We start from the raw sequence: 22,391 nt of genomic DNA on the forward strand, positions 1-22,391 counted from the left end.
CATTTGGTTTTCGGTCAATCGGCCTGACTTTGGAGGCAAACCCTTTGATGATTCTCCTCCCTTCTCAAGAAGCTCTTGATTTCAGGGTTGGAGGTCTGGATTGTGGGGAGTACATTACTCCCAGCTTGTGTGAACTTTAATCTTTTCTGGAACTTCTCTTGACCTCAGGCATTGGGTGACTTGTGTTTAGTCTTGTATACCTCTCTGCATGTTTTCCCCTTTCTGCTTGTCTCTGTGGTTTTAGGCTTTAGAAACCCCGACTCTCTTAACTCCCAGCTTCATCAGCTCATGGGAGATGCTGGGGTCCATTTGAGTTCTCTGCCTCCAGTCCTAGAGACTGCAGACAGCAGGCTAGGATAGTCAAGCTCCTCTTGTTTCCTATCATCTGGGAAATGCCCCTTTGGGATCTGGTACATAAAGAGAGATTCCAGATGTTGCCTTTGGTTCTTTCAAGTGGGAAGTCAAATCTATTTTTGTCATTTCATCACACCTCTGTCAGCTTCACATAGCACAATTTATAATTTACCACATTTGTAAAAGTTTTAATTTCTAATTGGTTTAATTTCATGTCATCAGTTCCAGTTTTTATTTCTTGTACTGTCTTTGATGTTAGAGTAAAGCTACTGTGTTGGAAAAACTATCCATAAATTCATCTTTCTCCTCTGCTCTCTGAACCCACAACAATCAACACAGAAGACATTTTGTTTGTTGGTTGGTTTTTGTTTGTTTGAGACAGTGTCTTGCCGTGTAAACCAGACTGGCCTCAAATTTGCCGTGATACTCCTGCCTCTACTTCCCAAGTGGTCATTTACAGAATGTATTACCATGTCTAGGTAGAAGGCTTCAGTGACCTCACATGACATCAGCAAGCAAGCAACAGATTCTATAGCAGCAGTTGCTAGCTGGGAGTCCTGTAATTCAGTTTAGTTCTGACAAGTACCTGGATGTACTGTAGGTCCTATAGGTGAAGGGCCAGTCCCCAGGTCTGCCCATGCCTTTGCCCCACTGTATATCTGTATATGCTAGCTGCAAACTCCATGGCAGGTTTTTTTTTTTGTCTTTGATCACATGGCTGTAAAAAGAAGTTTAGTTCACCTTTCTTAGGTCTAATTATTTTGTTTGAGAGGATCACAGTACTCAGGAAAACACAAACAGCAATTTATCATGCAGGATATTGCACCAGGTGCTGATAAAGGCATGCACAGGATGAGGGAATGTTAGAAGGGCGTGAGCTGCCACTCCCTCAGGTTGGGCGCTCTGAGAACCTCCAGTGGCGCTGCCCTATGGAAGTTCTAAACCCTCTCCTCTGAGTTTTTATGGAGGTCTCAGTGATAGACACGGTTGATTGTCATTGACAGTTGTTGATCCTCCACTTTGGGACTTCTTGTCCCTGGAGGTTGGGAGGTAGGACTGAATCTTAATTGTCTAATCATGCCTCAGTATTCTTGGTAAGCAGCTCTCATCCTGAAGCCAGCTGCCTTCTACCTCATTAGTTTGTTAAAAAAAAAAAAAAACCTTTAATTTTAGAAACAAAAGGCTTTTGCAGAGGTTTGTCAGGAAACTGGATGAAGAACATACACATAGTAACATAGCTATCTTTTACATTGTATATTAATTTCTTTCTTACATACTTAAAACTTAAAAAAATACATACACTTTGCAATTTACTTTCCAATTTAGGAACTAATTGTGTAGATTTGTCCTTTGCTAAAAGTAACCAATCTTCTCTATACTTGGTTTTAGATTTAAGCTGAAGGAGGCCGGCTATACAGTTCAGAGACACAGTATCATTTCTTATTTTGGTCAGTTGGGCATTACAGCTAGAGAAGTGAGCATCATAGAAGGGCAGCCTTGCATTTGTCTTGGATCTACTGTTTGCTGAATCTGCTGAGGTGAACACCAGGTTTCTTATCTGTGTATTAGTGTGTTTCAGGTTGTTTGTGAAGGTGTGTTCCGAATTCTGGAAACAGCTTGCACTTTTGGAGAGACTGGCTTAACCAGTTAATACCTGGATCTGAGAATGATCCTCTCTTAGCAGTTTTGTTAGCTGAGGCTGGGATATTTTCCCCCTGTGACTTGCTTGGCTTCTGTTAATATTGACATAGACATGAGCTCAAAGTGGAGCCCTTTTCCCCCACAGCTGCCTGCCTTTAGTCTTCCAGGGGGGGGGGGGACCTGGGAGAGCGTCTGCAGGGATTCATATTCACCATTTTGACCCACTAGGCTTTTTGGTTCTGGTGTGTCCTGAAAAGGCACATGTTCACTGCCTGTCTCCTGGTCTGGCCACACCTCAGTCACCAAGCCTTCTCATTGTTGGGAAGTCAAAGCCCTTCTAGAACCTTCTTAGCTTCTTACCTCATTGTACAGTTTTCTCACTAAGCTTTTGATGTGGCTTAGTCTTACTTTAGCTTGCTCACTCTACAACCACAGCTACAGAAGTTTGGGAGCATGTCACTGAAGGATGTTTCCTGAGGAGTTTTTGATAGTTTCTCATGAATTATTATTTTCATAGATTTCAAAGGATATCTTGTTTGACAACTTGTTAATGGTGGGAGCTCAGAGAAGTAGAAAATGCAAACATCCCTGTAAATAGTCCCCACTGCTGAGGGAAGTACTTGGGGTAGCATTTGTATTTTAGGGAGAGGGAGGTACAGCTCACGCCTTTTTTTGGGGTAGTTTGTGGTGAACATTGTCACAGTCACTGAAGGAGTTAGTGCTTGTCATTATTGTAAGTGCTGGTAGTGTAGGTCTTTTCCAACATGGTGGTACTTTTGGTCTGATTATAAAATGCCCTCAACAGGCTCAAGTGTTTGAACATTTATTCCCCTGTTTGGAAGGTTGTGGAACCTTTAGGAGATGATGAAGCTGAGCTAGAGGAAGTGTGGGGCCTTATAGTTACAGCCCATGTGGATTTTGGCAGAGCTTTTTATTTCATGTCCATCAACACAGCGAACACGCTGTGTCCGGCTCCTGCTGCCACAGCTTCTGAATGCCCTGGCTGCCCTGACCACTGTGCCCTTACTGGCCTCATGAACTTGTGTCCTCTCAAATTGAACCAAAATAAATCTTCCTTCCCTTAAGTGTTGTCTTTTCGTTATATTATCACATCAAGGAGAAAATAACTTAAGACAGTAGCTTGAATGTGTATCATTGTGGATTTTTTTTTCAAGTAGTACACTTGCATAGAAGGTATCACATATTTGTTCTTCCCAAGATTTTATTCTGAACATCTCTAGGGATGAAGGAAAGCTGATATCACCTGTCAACTGTACATTCTGAGCACAGGGCCATGCTAGTTAAACATTATTCTCCTAACTTGCTTGCATGAAACATACTTTGGCAGCGCTGATGAATGACTTTTCCGTTGTTTTGGTTGCTGGGGTTTCTTTGGTACCTTCTATTGGGAATGTGATATATAAGGGAAAATGGTTCTCAAAGCTTGGTTTGGTATTTGCCTGTCACAGCTATAGAGGTCAGCCTTGTCCTACTTCAAGGGGTCTGCTTTGCTGTGTGGATTTTCTTGGGGAGATGTAAATAAACATCTCCTTGCCCCATATCTAGCTGAGTTCAGCTTGGTGAATTAAGGAGCTCATTGTGGCTACTTCTAGAAACACAGGTGGTGCACAGGCAGCTGCATCACTGAAAAGCCCACCGCAGCTGTATCCCTGAGCCCCTTGTTGGGGTTGCAGGTGACTTGGCTGGTGGGTGAGTTATGACTTAATGTAACTTTGGGAAGTATGACCTGGTTAATCTTGTAAGTTTCAGAAACCTTCTGAGACTTGTGAGATTGGTCTACTTCATGAATACACACAGAAAAATACCCTCTTTAAAGCAGAGGGGAACTTGGGATGAAAAAAATTCTCTCTTAAGGGTTGGGCTTTTTTTTTCTTTTCTTTATTTTTTTTGTTTATTTTTTTTTAGTTGTTGAAAAAAAATTTCCGCCTCCTCCCCATTTCCCATTTTCCTCCCCCTCCTCCCACACATTGCCCTCTCCCCCCAGTCCCCACCCCCTTCCCCCCCACTCCATTTCCCCACCCTCTCGAGAATGAAGAGCAGTCCAGATTCCCTTCCCTACGGGAAGTCCAATGTCCTCCCACTTCTATCCTGGTCCAGGAAGGTGAGCATCCAAACAGGCTAGGCTCCCACAAAGCCAGTTCATGTATTAGGATCGAAACCTAGTGCCATTGTCCTTGGCTTCTCATCAGCCCTCATTGTCCGCCATGTTCAGAAAGTTCGGTTTCATCCCATGTTTATTCAGTCCCAGTCCCGCTGGCCTTGGTGAGCTCCCAATAGATCAGTTCCACTGTCACAGTGGGTGGGTGCACCCCTCGTGGTCCTGACTTCCTTGTTCATGTTCTCCCTCCTTCTACTCCTCATTTGGATCTTAAGAGCTCAGTCTGGTGCTCTTATTTGGGTCTCTGTCTCTATCTTGATCCATCCCCAGATGAAGGTTCTAAGGTGATATGCAAGATATTCATCAGTATGGCTATAGGATAGGGTCATTTCACAATATAGAAACAGAAAAGTCATTGCCAAATTCCTTCTATGAAGCTACAGTTACCCTGATACCAAGGGTTGGGCTTTTAAAGCCTCTGAAGAGTTTACCTCCTGACTTTAGGGTTAATCAGTTTGAAGACAGATAGGATTGGTCAGTAGCTGTGGTGTGACATGTCCTGATCTGGTCTTGTACTCTTTGAGCATGCCCATCAGTGGTAGGAAGCAAAGCTGCTAGACTTTTGTCTCAAGTCAGCAGGTTGAGGAAGAGATGAGGTGGCCATCTTGGAGATTTGCCACCTTTAATACCTAGCCATGGTCCTTCTCCCTGTCTGTCTACTGACTAGGAAGTCTGTCTAACTCCTAGACTCTCCTCTCACCTCTCAGATGTCACCCTAACTGCTGTTAGGGATTTGGGGGCAACAACTGCTTCCAGGTGCTTTGCACTGACCAAGGGTGGACAGTAGGATGGGATGGATAGCAGTCAGTGTGCCAGAGGAGAGTCTATTTAAGGGGCCATGATAAGACTGAATAGATTGTGATGCTCCAGTACCTAAGATAGCCATTTGGTAATGGTGTGTATCTTTGGAATTTGTCGTATGAGTTAGATCTGTAATGTATAAAAAAGGAAACTGTGAGGAATCCTGTAATTCCTACTGAGAGCACAGTTAGAAAAATAGTGGGACAGTTTTGGCCTTAGAGGAAGAGAACAGGTAAGAAACCCAAAGAATCCTTGACAGGCTTTGTTATAAGTGTCAGTGAGATTGGTGAGTTCTTGTCACTAGTGTCTACCATAGATGTTCACCGGGGAAGGAAGTCATTTGTCTGCACATCACTGTTTTGGAGCTACAGAATTTTGGAATCTTTGAGAAGCTGACTTCTGATGAGTTTCTAGAGCTCTTGAGGTCTGATTTATTTAAAACTTGTTGCCCTGCTATGTGAATTCTTTGTAGGCTGAAGCCTTGATTCTCACATTTACCTCTACTACTAATACCTGGTGTCGGCAGCTAGTGCTTATGGTTTGTGAGCAAACATTCTGACATTACAACACCTCCAGTCCTTAAAAACAGACTGCCTGGATCCGGCCAGCCTGAGAAGCCTGGTGCTACTTTGGATAAGAGATAGGACTGGTCAGAGACTTTGAGTGTTAACAATCTTGGGACTGATGTTGCCCTTGGTCCCTATTTCTGATTTCCGCCTCTGCTCTTCTCTAGATTAGGTTACTCAGTTATCTTAGCCTCCCTATGTTTAGTTTAAGCTGTTTTAGAACACTTATATACATTTTATATAATTTCTTTTTCACTGTAGTTAAGAAAAAACAATGTTGCCTGCTGCTTATGCCTAAATTCCCAGAATTGGCTCATAAGGGGCAGTGCTAGACTTGCCATTTGGCTTGTGGTGTGGTTAAATATCCCTTGCCCCTGGAGAGTGGTTATGTTATTTAATTGTGAGTAGGTTTCTGGTTCAGCCATTGACTCTGCAGTATGTTTCTCAGGAACTCTGGGTTCCTTAGATGGGTAAAATGCTAGGTCAAAACGAAAGATTTTCTGTCTCTTCATAGCATTATTATCTTGTAAGGTCCCATCTTCTTTCTGTTTCTGTCTCTGTCTGTCTGTCTGTGTGTCTATCTGTCTGTCTGTGTCTCAAGGATTTAATTGAGCCCAGGTCTTGCTCCTGACCTTCTCACCTCTACCTCCCAAGTGCTAGGATTGCAAGCTTTTGCAACTACATCTGGCTCTTGTTTTTATTGACTGGCTGATCTATTGATGCAGGTGATGGGGATTAAATCCAGAGCCTTGCACATATATGCTGGGCAAGTGCTCTACTCCTGAGCTAGATTCCCCACTCCCACTCTAGATCCCCACTCCCACTCTAGATCCCCACTCCTGACTCCTGAGCTAGATCCCCAAATCATTATGGCTTTTTTTTTTTTTGGGTGTGTGTGTGTGTCCGTCCAAAAATTTTGTTCCTTTCCTGTTAGCCACTTCCTGTTTCTTTAGTGAGTATTTCCAGGGGGTTTTACCCTATCTGGTTGCTTCTGAGACTGAGATGTATCCTTCAGAGCCAATCACATCTGTTTCTGCACACATCCTCTTTCCCTCTCATATGGTATATGGTTAAAAAAAAAAAGAGGAAGATGAACTAGATGGGAGACGGACTTCCTGAATCCTCAGACACCAAGCTGTTGTTCTCTCTTCCTGCCCGCACTTTGCATTTCAGATGTTGAGCAGTAAGCAGGACCCTGGAATGGCCTCATCCTGGACGTCTCATCCCCTCTGCCCTGGGAGGTGCTTCCTGGATGCTCTCACTTTTCATTTAGACTCAATCCATTTATCTGTTGTGACTTGATAGTCTATAGTACTCTCAAGGGGGTTAAAAATGTACTTTAGATTCATTGCAGAATGCTTTTTAGAGCAAACTAGAAACTTTACCAAACCCTACAATGTAATTTTGATGAGGAATTACAGTGTTCAGAATAGCTAATTTACAAAACAAATTACTTGAAAATAATAGTGAGGCTGGGATGACCTGGGATTATTTTGAACTAGTCCTTGGTGGTTTTCCTGCTGTGTGTGTGTGTCTAAATTGTGCAATGTAATGGGAGGTTATAGTATCCGAGCTGTCAACCTTCATTTGCTTAGAAGCAAGAGTTCTGAGAGCGATAATTAAACAACAGAAATGCACTGCCCAGGCATTGGGGATCTTTGACTGTCACTCACCCTTTTTTTCCAGCCTTCATTTAATCTTTCATATGACCTTGGGCCCATGCATTTCAGGCTGGTAAATATTTGCCTTGAGTTAATTACTATAGCCAATCTTGCTGTTCTTCAGGAAGGATGGGTACTGTGTAATTTGCAAAATTGCATGAAGTCTTTGTTGATTTGTTTCTGTACTTGCGTTCTATGTGTGTCCACAGGAGAAGCTTTCAAAGGACATTGATTTCCTTATTGGTAAGGAAGGCCAAGTGAAGAGTCAAATTTCTGAACTAAACTTGTTAATGAAAGAAACAGAGGTAAGTTATAAAGTGGCCAGGATAGTTTTTCATTCACCCATCCAGGCATTCGCTTATTGATCAAATCCCGAATGTGTTCCCTGTGCTGTGGACTGTGTGACCTCATGCCTATGCTTTTCTAGAGCTTGTGGCAGATACAGTTCTAGAATATGTGCCTTAGCCTCCTGTGTGAGCAGTACTCAGGTGTTATTGGGATGTAACTTAACAAGGGCTCAGAAGTCGGAAGGAAAGAGTAGCTTTCAACAGTGACCTGCATGCCAACAAATGAGCAGCGAGCCTTTGGAAAATTCCTGTCTGCCATAGGCCCAGGCTTACCTAAAACTCCAGGGACTGCTGAAGACACGCTTTGCTTACTTGTGTAAGGATGAGTAGTCATGCTTGCTTTGTTTGTGATGACCGCAAGGTCCATCAACAGAGGAGTACATGGACAGACCCACATGTCCATCAACAGAGGAGTACAGATAGCAACGGGACTGCACACATAGCATAGGTATATCCTGCCATACACTGTGGAAGGGGTGATGCCGTAATGACATTTATAGAAAGCATCCAGACTGCTCTGGGGAGATGGTTTAGCGGTGGCTGAGAACATTGGTTGATCTTCTAGAGGACTCAGGTTCAATTCCCAGCACCTACATGGTGGTTCATAACCATCTCCAGTTCCAGCGAACCCAGTGCCCCTTTCTAACCTCCATGTGCACCAGGCATCTGTATGATACACAGACATCTATGCAGGTGAAATGCTTATATACATTAAATAAGTATTTTTTTAAGTAACTGCACAGTGAAACCAGATTATATTTTCAAATTTCGTGAGACTATTCTTGAGGAGGGTGAATCAGTGCTGTAGCAGCTTTGAGGGTGGCTTCTGGGATGCTGGTCCTGTTGTTTTGTCTGAGCATCCTGCTGGTCGGATGTGTATTTATAGAGTCCTCACCTTTACACCAATCTGAGCATTACAGTCTACTTCAGTTTAAAAAATGGGAAGTAAACTGGCATGGTGGCTCACACCTGTAAGCCTAGCATCTGGGAATGAATGAATGAATAAAAACAAACAAATAAGAAGCAGTAGCATCTTTGAAATACAGTAAGTTTGAGTAGGGTGGGGTATTTGACAGCTCAAGGGTCTTTAATAGGCTTTAATATGCGGAGTGGAGTTTATTTCTTTTTTTGTTTCTTTTCCTCATGATCATTTTAAAATTTATAATTAAATATAAAAGATATAGGCTAGCACAAGATTTACTTCTTGACATATTTTTCCTAGTGGGAAGTGAAATAGTTAAGAAACAACGGGGGCTGACAATGTATCTTAGTGATAGAGAATGTGCATCTTGTGTACAGGACAAGGGGGGCTGGGTCCTGGTTCTGCATCACCAACACCACAGAAGACATAAGAAAAAAACAGCAGCAGCAAAACCCAAATCAGTGCCATGTTTCTCTCCATCTTCAACTGTGGTGATGGGACAGCGTCTGTGCCTACAATTATAGTTGTTATCTGTGCATAGTACTACTGAGGTTAATGTGGAAAACCATTCTGAGATTCTACCTGAATCTCACTGTTCTCTTTTCCCTCTAAAAACCGAACTAGAACAAAGTATAATGGTAAATATGAAGCTATCCTGATGAAACTTATCACTTTACATGTTACTTAGGAAAAAAGCCTTCAGAAGCAAAGTGGGCCTTTTGAGAAGGGAGTCTGAAGGACATTCCTTGCTAATGTGGTCCAGAGGCTGCTGGACTTCTGAAGTGTCCTCTGCCATGCCTGCTCCGCACACTGATGAGTGCTCACCAGTGCTCACGGAACTCTTTTATTTTTCCAAAATCTTACTGAACTCTGTTTTTATTAAAATTCAAGTCATTTGTGCCAGACAGGGTGATATAGATTTGTGATCCCAGCACTAGGGAGGGTGAGAAAGGAAGATTGTCCCCGGGGCTGGTGTGTTATAAAGAGATTCTGTTTCAAAAAAAAAAAAAAAAAGATTGTTTCAAACAAATCCCCAAATCAACGAATCAACATGTTTAATATACATTATAGGCAGGATTATTCTATAAAAAAGAAAAAATTAAATAATAAGAATGCTTAGAGTGTTTGGCATTATGGTATGTTTTTTATGTAAATAATCCTTATTAATCCACATAAGAACTTGAATCTTTTTTTTTTTTTTTTTTTTTTTTTTGGTTTTTCGAGACAGGGTTTCTCTGTGGTTTTGGAGCCTGTCCTGGAACTAGCTCTTGTAGACCAGGCTGGTCTCGAACTCACAGAGATCCGCCTGCCTCTGCCTCCCAAGTGCTGGGATTAAAGGCGTGTGCCACCACTGCCTGGCTTGAATCATTTTTGTTATCCTTGAGCTTTCTGTGGGAGAGGGAGAGTGGTAGGCACTGGACCCGGAGCGCATGCCTAGCCTCAGCTTAGCCTACAGCACATGGCTGAGTAAGGATTAAAGCAAATGAATTTTAAATACCTTAGTATGGAATGTCGTTTTTAAAAATATCTGTGGCTGTAATTTAGCTTTATAATAGCTTCCTCATTTAGAAAGATTCTTGAGTTTGGGGTGAGTTACAAACTCTCTAGAATCGTGCTTTTGCAGTATTTGTGGTTAAGTCAGTGCAGCTCTGCCCTTTACTTTATCACTGAAAATTGTTTCTCATTTAATTGAATAATTCCTCTGTTACCGGCTTTAAAAGTACAAAGTTCTGAAATTACAAAGCTAATCTAAATGGAACCTGACAGTTGTTCTTGTGTGTTTGATGCCAAACTACTCTTTTGAAGATTTTAGAATCAGACAAAAACTTTCTCTTTGCAACATCTGGCCTTGTTTTGTTGAGTTTGATATTACGTAGGACATCATGTGAAGACCATTGGGTTCATGGATGAGGTAATGCTTGTGTGTTGCACTAGTGCAACACAGAGAGGTTATGTTTATGGGCAAGAGAATACTTGAATTCTGTACTTGTGCAGCAGAGAGATTGGTTTCAGCACGTGAGGTAACACTGTGTCTCACTCTAGTGCAATGGAGAGAGGGCAAAGGAAGAAGCACTGGCCCATTTTGAAAAGCTCTTTGAGATCCTAGAGGACAGGAAGTCATCTGTTTTGAAAGCCATAGATGCCTCTAAGAAACTAAGACTAGACAAATTTCACACGCAAGTGGAAGAGTACCAAGGCCTTCTGGAGAACAACGGGCTTGTGGGATATGCTCAGGAAGTCCTGAAGGAGACGGATCAGTCTTGCTTTGTGCAGACAGCGAAGCAGCTCCATCTCAGGTACTAGCTTTGCTCTTTAACTCTCTTCTCTTCTCTTCTCTTCTCTTCTCTTCTCTTCTCTTCTCTTCTCTTCTCTTCTCTTCTCTCTCTCTCTCTCTCTTCTTTCTTTCTTTCTTTCTTTCTTTCTTTCTTTTTGACAGGGTTTCTCTGTAGCTTTGGAGCCTGTCCTGGATTTAGCTCTTGTAGACCAGGCTGTCCTCGAACTCACAGAGATCTGCCTGCCTCTGCCTCCTGAGTGTTGGGATTAAAGGCATGCGCCACTAGCTTTTGAAAGCTCCCACCAGGTGATTCCTGGTGTTAACAAGCAGTGTGGGTCTGTTGCACCCTGGATGCTGATTACGGAGTCTGCTTCTTTGGTCTGCTGCATTGCAGGTGTTTAGACTGACTTGCCTTTTTAAAGAATGACTTTCACATGAAATATGTCTGCCCACAGAATCCAGAAAGCTACGGAATCTCTGAAGAGCTTCAGACCCGCAGCCCAAGCTTCGTTTGAAGACTATGTCGTTAACACAACCAAACAGACAGAGGTGCTTGGAGAACTGTCTTTTTTCTCTAGTGGTAAGTGGTAAAGGCCATGCCTCCTTTCTTACTGGCTAGCATACTGCAGAAATGCATTCTCCTCCCCTCTTTGACATAAGTTGCTCATGATCATCTATCCTGCAGCCTGGTTTTTATGCCTGTGTTTTTGTACATAAAGCTATACCCTGGTTTTTTAAACATTGTATATATGGTATCACATTTTTAAAAAAATTTATAAGCTTAAGATATTTTTAGTACATGAAATATGGCTCAAGATATATTCTGTATTTCCAGCCATATTGAATTAGGACCCACGGTGAGGATCTCATCTTAATTTAGTATCCCTCTGTAGACTGAGTCTCCAAATACAGTCAACCTTCTGAGTGAGACTGCTGTCACAATCAGGGCTATGATTTCAACATATAAACTTTCAGGGAACACCCTGGAACACATATGATATAAAAATAGAAGCCTTCTATTTTTCTATCTTACCGTATTTGTGTTGCTGAAGCTTTTCTTCTTGTGAAGTTGAAGCAACACAGGCTAGGTGCTGGAGAGATGATCAGGGGTTAAGAGTGGGGGTTGCTCTGCTGTGGACCTGAATTTGATTCCCAGCACCCACATGTAGATAGAAGTTTCTGTCTTTTAGTCCCAAATAAACACACATAGGCTGTTTAGCCTATTAGCTCAGGCTTATTATTAACTAGTTCTTACAACTTAAATTAACCCATAATTCTTTTTTTTGTATTTTAATCAATTTTTTATTCTGAGAGAATCTGCATCTCCATTATTTTTATATTAAGTGGGCCCATATAGATAATAATCACATTTACTTTTGGACATGAAAATGTTATTTCTTAAAGAATAGGAAAAAATACAATGTTATATGTTTTAGTTTTGCATGGCAACCATGTCTTCCCTTGGCCATAAGCATTAAGAACCCCAGGCACAATGACACCTCTGTATACTGGTTTAGGAAATAGAAAACACTATCCTGAGTGAGGTAAGCCAGACCCAAAAAGAGGAACATGGGATGTACTCACTCATATTTGGTTTCTAGCCATAAATAAAGGACATTGAGCCTATAATTCGCCATCCTAGAGAAGCTAAATAAGAAGGTGAACCCAAAGAAAAACATATAGGCATCCTCCTGAATATTAACCTTCATCAGGCGATGAAAGGAGACGGAGACAGAGACCCACATTGGAGCACCGGACAGAAATCTCAAGGTCCAAATCAGGAGCAGAAGGAGAGAGAGCACGGGCAAGGAACTCAGGACCACGAGGGGTGTACCCGTAATTCTTGTCTATGTTTAGCCACGTGGCTTGGAACCTTTTCTCAGTGAGGCATTCTCATCTTGCTTCCTCTGTGTCTGGCTGGTAACTACATCTCTGCCTTTCTGCTTCCCAGAATTCTCCTGCCTAGTCACCCTGCCGCTTCATGCCTGGTCAATCAGCGTTTTATTAAACCAATACAAGTGACAAATCTTTACAGTGTACGAGAGCGTTATCCCACAGCACCCACACGAGGTGACTCACAGTTGTGCCAGCTCCAGAATCTGATGCCTTCTGACCTCTGAGGGCACCCGCACTCATACCTGGCCCCAAACATATGATCCGTAAAACCTATTAAAAATATGTTTTTTGAAAAAGAAAATATGTCTTCTTAAAAATTAAAAACTGTGGGTTTCTGTGGCATCGTTCTTCTTAAACTTATATCTGAACCTGGTATTATTTATTACAACCTTTTCCAAGCAGGTGCTATAATTTCAAATGCTGATTTTATTGCCTAGACTGTTGGTTCTGTGTACACTAGTTGTTTCTTAGATATATGTTAGCTTACTTTTGGGTCTTAAGCATTTACCCATGGATCCAAACATTGCCCCTGGAAGGGTAAGGCTGACCATAGGTAATTGTGGGTTATGCTCAGTATACAACAAAGGACCAAGAAAACGGTGGATAGGAGAGAGGGGGGCCCCCATTTCCTGCCTGTGGATGTATTTCATTTTCCCTACATGCCCATTCTTAAAGCAACCGTGTGGCTGAAGATACTCTGAGACTTGGTCCTGTTGAGCTTTTTAACTTTAAAGTATGGGTTGGATGTCTTTCCAGATCTTATCGTGGCTGTGTAATCTTCAGGTTGTAATCACAGGCTGTGGAATAAATGAAAAGAAGCAGGGCACTTCCTTTATTTCATTTCCTCCTTTGTGGTTGGATGTAAATGGTGTGTGTGTGGCTGTGCATGTTTTTTGTGTAAGTATTTTATACAAGCTGAACAAAAAACTAGTGTGTAGAGAGGCTGACCTTGAGCTCACTCTCGTACCACACTGGGATTGTAGGATGCACTGTCGTGTTCAGCATACATGTGACTTTAGACCTTACCATATACCAAGCTTACAAGTTTAGTGTAATGAGGAGGTTATGTGTGTGCACAAGGATTTAGCTGTGACATTGGTCTGCTTTTTGTTTTTTGAGGAACGATGATCTAGTCTAATTTGCAGCTCATTGTGTAGCCCAGGCTGGCCCTGTATTTACAGTTGTCTTCCTGCTTCCTAAGTACAGAGATTACTGGGAGCTGCCATGACTGGCTTTAAACATATAAACTTTCAAAAAATGTTTTAGCAAAATATTAGAAGCTTATTTCTCCTAAATATATAAATCTTGATTGATCCATTATGGAAAAATTTTGCTGAAATCTAAATGAAATTGGTTCAGGGATTACCTTTGAAATTGCCTAAATATTTTTGTTGGTTTTCCCTACTTCAGTTTCTATTTTCTTGGTGTTTTTCGTGTTTGTGTGTGTGTGTGTGTGTGTGTGTGCATCTGTGTGTGTAGACCAAAGGCCAGATGTTAGTGCTGTGTTTCTTCCTCAGTTATCTGTCTTATTCTTTTGAGGCAGGGTCCCTCACTTAACCTGGAGCTCACTAATTTGGCTAGACTAGCAGGCCAGTGAGCTCCAGAGAGCTTGCTTCACGGGCCACCTGGGCCAGCTTCCCTGTGGGTGTTGGATTCCTGAGCTCGGGAACTCAAGCTTGTGTAGCAAGCACTGTCCCAGCTGAACCCCCTGCTGCTTTCTGCTTCATGTCTATAGGAAGAAAAAGTATTTGGTTTTGCAAGTCTACATTAGAAAATTAAAGGAAATTCTCAATAGAATTTGGTTGAAAGTCACAAAACTTAACCTTTTAAGTATTGAAATAGTTTATGTAAATATAAATAAAAATTTCACCTCCAGAGTCACAACTCACTATGGGCAAAATCTATGTTTTAAAAAAATAGAATTTCCAGTATTTTAGAATTAATAATGATACCACTTAATGCTGTAATCATGGCTTAATTTTTGTTTACCTTTTCACTTATTTTTCCCATTTCAGTTATAATTACAAGTTTACCTTATTTTATATTTTCTATCTTTCTTATGCATATTATCATAAATTTAAATTTTTCTTGGATACTATAGAAACTGTCAGTACTTCGCTTTTGCTGAGGGAGCTACTATCTTAACATCATGTTCTGTCTTAATCCTTTCAGGCATAGACATTCCTGAGATCAACGAGGAACAGAGCAAAGTGTATAATAACGCCTTGATAGACTGGCACCAACCAGAAAAGGACAAAGCCGACAGCTATGTTCTTGAGTACCGGAAGATTAATAGAGATGAAGAAATGATATCGTGGAATGAGATAGAAGTGCACGGCACAAGTAAAGTTGTCTCCAACCTTGAAAGCAACAGTCATTATGCTTTCCGAGTGCGAGCTTACAGAGGTTCCATCTGCAGCCCCTGCAGCAGAGAGCTGGTTCTGCACACTCCTCCAGCTCCAGGTACCAGGAAAAGCAGAGTGGAAGAGGCCTGGAAGTGTAAAATGGTGTTGTCTTCATGTAAACCTGTATTGAAACCAGCTTTGTGCTTTTGAAAGACTCTAGACAAGTAGATTTCATCCTTGGCTGAGATTTAGACCTGAATCCTCAACTATCACCTCAGAAGCTGTATTATCTGACTGACATCAGATAGAAAAAAAAAAAAGACTTTTTAATGATTGGGGCTAAAGTGGCTTAAAATTACTTGAATGCTACTTTAAACAATTAAAATTGTACAACTGCATGAGCTTAGGGAAACATGTCTGTAATCCCAGACATGTTTAAAGGCCACAATAAACCTGGAAAGTATACACACACACACACACACACACACACACACACACACACACACACACTGCTTTTTTACATTGGACAAGAGGAGAAAGGAAAGACAGAATTCAGAAAATATGGATAGATAAGGCACTAAAACAGGGGTGGAGTCCATGGTCTAAAACGCAACTGATTATGTCCAAGGCATAGAGGTCAGTAAATGACAGTATCAAAAATACAGGATATTGATAGTTATCTTTAAAATTCATTGGTGTGATTTAATCTAAGTCCCAGTGCGATTCTCTGCACATGAGGGTAAGAGGTATATATTGGAGCATGAGGCAAGCTCTCCCTCCACACAGACAGCTTCCTGGTCCCTGTTACCATGCCTCTCTTTCCAGGTTACGCTGGCATTACTTATTAGAGACTGAAGAGCTTTACTGGCTAGGAGGGGCATACAGGTTAGGAGTCTACTGCGGAGTCTCCATAGGTGATGGACACTCAGAACTAAAATTGTGCTCACACTCTGTAGAAGGAAAGCTTTTTGCCCTGCCTATCACTGCCTTGGACATAATCAGTTGCTTTTTAGACCATGGACTCCACCCCTGTTTTAGTGCCTTATCTATCCATATTTTCTGAATTCTGTCTTTCCTTTCTCCTCTTGTCCAATGTAAAGAAGCAGTGTGTGTGTGTGTGTGTGTGTGTGTGTGTGTGTGTGTGTATACTTTCCAGGTTTATTGTGGCCTTTAAACATATTAGAATACAAAAATATATAGGGTTGTCTGAAATTGTTTTTCTTTTTATTCAGTTTTACTAAAATAAATAAGTTGAATGTTCAAGTATTCAGTAGACTTTTTTTTTTTTTTTTTTTTGGTTTTTCAAGGCAGGGTTTCTCTGTGTAGCTTTGTTGCCTGTCCTGGAATTCTCTCTCTGTAGACCAGGTTGGCATCCAACTCACAGAGATCACCTGCTTCTGCCTCCCGAGTGCTGGGATTAAAGGAGTGTGCCACCACCACCTGACTTGAGTAGACATTTAATGCTGAATGCTATCTTTAATTTTTCAGTCTCTGAAAGTAGAAGGATGGTTCTGGACAAGGCTGCTATTTTTAGTAGCAGCTGTATAGAGAGGAGAAGAGGGCAGGCTGAGAGTCTTATTTTCCTCTCTAAGAGAAGTTACTTAAATCCTGGGGCTGCTTAGAATTATTGTACAAAGCAGGAGACACTGGAGATGAAAAAGAATCCAGATTAACTATGCCAGGACATTAGCCATATAGAAAGATCTGCCTCTATATAGGGCCTGGCTTTAGCCTGCTGGCAGCCAACTTTTTAATGTCATGTAATACAGATAAGATTTACCATTGTAAGCACATATTTTAGGGATAGAAACTGCATTCATGGCATTGTGCAGTTATCATCATTCACATCTCCAGAAAAAAGTTTAAATCTCACCTGAAAATCTGTCTAAAAGGTTTTCACCCTTCTCGGTACAGACACTGGTAGTCTCTATTCTTTCTGAGGTTTGACTCTCGGCCCTCAGAAGAGCGGAACTGTGCATTGCTTGTCTTGTATTTTGCGTGTTCACATTGTGTGTGTTTCGTGATCTCCTCTTTGCAGGCTTGCTAGCCTCCTCTGTGCATCTGTCACATTTCTTTACCCGTTGTTTCGTTGATGCTGTTTTTGTTGTGTCTGCATTGGCTAGCAATAAATGTTATGCATACAATAGTTGAGTTAGCTCTATTCTGCAAATGAGGAATTTAAAGTGTAGATCATTTTTTTGTGTGAAATGTTTGAGCTGGATGCAAACCTCTCCGATCTGGAAACCCACGATTCTCTTCATAAACAGTACCATCTTACTCATGTCTGTTGTGTTGATTGATAAGGGAAACAGCTTATAAATCCTGAAATTTATAAAATTTGGAATGCTTATAAATATATAACTTCTCTTAGGAGCTTAAACTGACCTCCGTGGGCACTGCACTCATGTGCACATACCCCCTATAGTTAAAAATAATAAAATGAATATTTTAAAAAGATGAGTGATTAAGTACATTCTATATTGAGTAATTAACATTGCTGATTCCAATGTATGCACTTAAAAATGTTCATAAGCATTTCTGGTTTGGATATTCCTGAAGATCTTCAGGTATAGAGAATATACTGGAACTTAGTGCTGCATTGGAATTTGACATAGCTCTCTGGTAGAGAATGGCATCTTCTTTGCATCCCTTCAGTAGTTAATTTCTATTTGAAAACCTTAAAATTCAGCCTTAAATGTTAGAAATGCTCATAGTTGTTGCTCAGATTACTTAATTTTAACCTCCATTCAGTTTTCAGCTTCCTGTTTGATGAGAAGTGTGGCTATAATAACGAGCACCTCTTGTTGAACCTGAAGAGAGACCGGGTGGAGAGCAGAGCCGGATTTAACGTTCTCCTGGCTGCAGAACGCATCCAAGTGGGCTACTACACAAGTTTAGACTACATCATCGGAGATGTGGGAATAACGAAGGGGAAACACTTCTGGGCCTGCCGTGTGGAACCGTATTCATACCTGGTCAAAGTGGGAGTTGCCTCTAGTGACAAACTACAGGAGTGGCTTCGGTCTCCCCGGGACACGGCTAGTCCAAGGTAGGTTCTTTCCTTGCTGGAGAACTTGATAACGACTTTGAAACTAAATATCAGTGTTGCAAAAGATCACCCTGAACACAGACTGGGACTCATTTATTACATTTGGAACACACATTTCTTAGATTCAGGAGATTAGCTCTGTCCTGTGGCTGCTTTAGAACAGGAGTCAGGGTGTCTTGTATTCATTCACAGAATAATTAACATTTAATTTTTGCTGCTCTGAGGGAGTTAGTCTGTTTTGATTTCCTCTTGATTATGATTCAGCTTCAGAGCTTACAGTTTGAAAGTTTCCTATAGTTCCTAAAGGCGTATTAAATCTACCCATCCAGTGAGATGCCTTTAACTCCCTTGTTCACCCTACTAGAATTTTCTATGACCTTTCATGTTTCCCAGTGGGAAAAACAATTTCATTATTCATTCTGGATGTGGGAATCACAGTCAGAAAGTATGGTTTTCAAGAGGAGAATGGGCCGTGCTCTTATCTCACGTTCTTTTGAGTGCCTGGTTATTTATGTTAGTCTATTAATTCCATGGGTGAGGGCATAGGTCTTTGTATTTTGTGACATGCCATTGTGTACCATAAATATTTAATTTCAAGTTAAGCCCTTCACCCTCCTCTGATTTTTTTTCAGTAGAAATGCATTTTTAGGTTTCCATTTGTGTATAAATTTAGGTCTAACTGGATGGTGCTATAGGGAATTTGGTACTGAGTACCTAGTACAGCTCTAAACGGTACTTTGCAGTCTTCGCTTATGTGAGCTAACAGATCACTTTTGTGCATGTTAACTGTAGAACAACATATGTTATTCTTTTGAGAACATGTTGAGGATCCTGGGAGGCTGTGGCTGGAGATAAGTAAGAGCCTGTGTTTGCTGTGTTGTAGATATGAACAAGATAGTGGCCATGACAGTGGGAGTGAAGATGCCTGCTTCGATTCTTCACAACCGTTTACGTTAGTTACTATAGGCATGAAGAAATTTTTTATACCAAAGTCATCTACTTCTTCTAATGAACCCGAAAATAGAGTTCTTCCCATGCCAACAAGTATAGGGATTTTCCTAGACTGTGATAAAGGTAAAGTGAGCTTCTATGATATGGATCACATGAAATGCCTGTATGAGCGCCAGGTAGACTGCTCACATACAATGTATCCAGCATTTGCCTTAATGGGCAGTGGAGGAATTCAGCTTGAAGAACCCATCACAGCAAAGTATCTGGAATATGAAGAAGACGTGTAGCTCGGACACCCCATGTGGCGAGGATGAAAACCGTGGACGAAGCCATGCTTTGGTGTCAGTCTTCATAACAATTACATGTCATTCACGTCTTCTGTCACCACACCTGTTTGTAGTGTGCGATTCTTTGTTTTATCTTGTTTTGTTTGACACCCAGGGTCTTGTCAAACTCTGTCCTCCTGTGGTGGGCTCCAGAGTGCTGGGATTATAGGTGGGCACTGCCATACCCAGCTAGTGTGTGAGCCTTAAAACTCAGAAGGCCTTCACAACCTTGCCTCTTCCATGCCGCTGTTCTGCCTTTCACATTTGTTGACACCAGTCCCAGACAGGTCACTTGACAGCTGGTCCTTCTCTTTGGGCACAAGGACTCTACTTTATTTAAGTCAGCTGATGTTGCTATTATCTACATTCTTTTTGTTTTGGAGTGGGTGGGACACAAAGTATTTATTGTGGCTTTTGTGCATGTTATTTTTCTTTCCTTTCCATTTTTGTATCATGTTCATGTCCAAAGAGAAGATACTCTTAAATGCCTATTGATAGAAATTAGTCCCAAGCCATGAGTCTTCAATTTGTTGTTAATAGGTAAATAAAGTTATAGATAGGTAAAATGACAAAGGCCATAACATGGTAGTATATTTAAGTAGAAAATTATGTATTTTAAAGTGTGTAACTACTGAGTGTATATTGCCTGGCAAATGCTTTTTCTTTTTCTTATAGACCACAGACTGTATGTATTGGTAAGGACATCTCTGAGAGTTGTCTGAACTCTAATGCTCCTTATTTGGCATATGTAGCAAGCATGGTCTCTTAGAGGAAACAGAAGGTTTTGAACCCATGCAACTTTTCACTGCAATATAATTTTTTTTCCAGAAAATTTTATCTTCAAATTTTTTTACTTCAGAAAATACTTGTATTTATAGTAAAGAATTATTTTTCAGAAATACTAGTGAAGATGGACCGATGTGAATGCCTGTCTTGTGAGTTTTGTATTTTTGACACAGATGTTACACATCATGTTTTTCTGGCTTATGTTTAAAAATTTGAGAAGCTCACTGTCCATCTTAACAGCATTAATATGCCAGACATATTACATGTTACTACTGTCTGGTTGGGTGGCATTGTCTGTGGCTCATTGTGTGGTCATAAGCATTTATAGTGTGAATCAGTAAAACACAACATTATTTAGAAATAGTAACTAAAATCAAAAGGATTGTGTATACTCGGTTTGAGGAATTGCACCTTTTCTAAATTGGATGTTGTTTTCTGCAAGACCATCTTCTAGGTACCCAAATGATCTTTTAAGTAGATAGTTTTTATTTGAACTGCCTTTTTTCAAAGGTTAAAATATCCGGACAATAAGGCTTACACTGATCACTTATGGAGTGCTAATATATTAGTGGAGTAACCGAAATTTTTGGTAGCTGTTTGTCTTATTCTTTTTAACTATGATTTTTAATGGAAATTGTCAGATAAGCCGATCCCACTGCATCAGACCCGCCCCTGACACCCCCCACCGCCACTCATGTAGGTAGATCTGAAGAACTTGTGTTTAGTGATTGTCATTCCTCTCCCATATACCTAGCACTTTATGACATAGGAAACAAAGGATGCACAGTGTTACCTGTATCACTGTGCAGTAAAGCTGCTAAAGTCACATGTGTGGTTCAGTGTGACACTCAGTACTCATGTAAGCACACGTCCTGTAGACATTTTAAACTATAAAGCTTTAACAAGAATCGGAAAAGGAAGCTGTTCCAAACACTGTATCACTGTATAGAAATTGCTTGGTGGAATTTCATTTTTAATAAAAGAATAATAAATGGAAGTCATGTGTGGTTATTCAAATCTACACTCCAGGAACTTTTACTATGGTTTGTGGATAACTGAGAAAAAAACAGTTATTTAAAGATGCTTTGTGGCACATGTTATAAGAGCATTTATTTTTGATTACATGTATATGGCTTTGCATGCACACATGAATGTAAGCACCCATGGAGTCGAGAAATACCAGATACCCTGGAGCCTGAGTTCCCGGTGGTTTGAACCATCCGACATGAGCGCTGGGAATCTGACTTGGCCTTCGGAAGAGCAGCACTCCCTCTACCCATGAGCCATGTCTCCAGCCCTCACATGTTAGTTTTAGACAGAATTATTTTGATTATTTAATTATTAATTATTATTTAATTCTTGTGGAAGTTATCAGTAGAAAATATTAATGTGATGAAGCTAATTTATTTCATTTGTCTGCTTATATTGTCTTAACATTTTTTTTCTCTTCTTTAGTCCGTGGTAGATTGCATTGACCAGGTGAGTGGTCCCTTAATTCATGTGCATCATTTTGGGTTATGATGCTGTTAGTTGTGGTCAGTAGTGGATAAGAGAGTTTTTGCGAATGGGTCTTTTTTTTTAATTGATGGAATCAGTGGATGGGTGTAGTCGAACTTTTTTCTTGGGACCTCCAGCTTCCCAATAATGACACAGAGACTTATTAATAATTATGAAAGTGAGGTCAGTACTTTAGGCTGGTTTCTAACAAACTCCTATAACTTAACCCATTTCTACTAAGTTATGTGCTGCCACGTGTCTGATGGCTTGTTTCCTCATTTCCTACATGTCAGGCTTCCTTCTAGTCTCTTCATGACTCTGCCTTCTTCCCAGCATCCTCTCTGCCCAGAAATCCTGCCTAGCTGTTGGCTGTTTAGTTTTTTATTAAACCAAAAAGAGTGACAACTCTTCGCAGTGTATGAAAAGATCATTCCACAACAGGTTAGTAGTGGATCATAGAGTTTTTGCTAATGGGTCTTTTTTTTTAGTTAACAGAATCAGTGGACGGGTCCTAATATATATGCATAATTAACAAGACTTTCAGTGGGTCTGGTAGTACAGACCTGTAGTCCTACCTAGCTGCTCTGGTGGGCGAGGCAGGAAATCTCAAGTTTTAGGCTTGTCTTGGTTACACAGACTGAGCTCTTAATTAAGACTGGGCGGCTTAATTGAGACCCTATTCCAAATTTTAAGATAAAATAAAATGTCTGGGGCTGTAGCTTGGTGGCAGAGAGGCCCCAGGCTTGAGCTGCAGCACCACAGGGGAAAAAAAGGGAGAAGATGATAATGTAATAC

The 22,391-nt window shown here is 40.9% G+C and overlaps 1 protein-coding gene across 1 annotated transcript in view; it reads left to right on the plus strand.

Annotated features, from left to right (window-relative positions):
- Trim36 (tripartite motif containing 36) overlaps positions 1 to 21,084 on the plus strand; it is a 34,735-nt gene extending 13,651 nt beyond the window's left edge. The window contains exons 5-10 of the mRNA XM_041660586.1: positions 7,412 to 7,507; positions 10,515 to 10,768; positions 11,202 to 11,326; positions 14,815 to 15,105; positions 17,739 to 18,036; positions 18,920 to 21,084. Coding sequence (XP_041516520.1) covers positions 7,412 to 7,507; positions 10,515 to 10,768; positions 11,202 to 11,326; positions 14,815 to 15,105; positions 17,739 to 18,036; positions 18,920 to 19,274 — 1,419 coding nt within the window. The 3' untranslated portion in view covers positions 19,275 to 21,084. The remainder of the gene's footprint in view (positions 1 to 7,411; positions 7,508 to 10,514; positions 10,769 to 11,201; positions 11,327 to 14,814; positions 15,106 to 17,738; positions 18,037 to 18,919) is intronic.
- The last annotated feature ends 1,307 nt before the right edge of the window (positions 21,085 to 22,391 follow it).

Source organism: Microtus oregoni, unplaced genomic scaffold, assembly GCF_018167655.1.
Source record: "Microtus oregoni isolate MIOR12 unplaced genomic scaffold, Mior012 000011F_ref0000422, whole genome shotgun sequence".
Lineage (NCBI taxonomy): Eukaryota > Metazoa > Chordata > Mammalia > Rodentia > Cricetidae > Microtus > Microtus oregoni.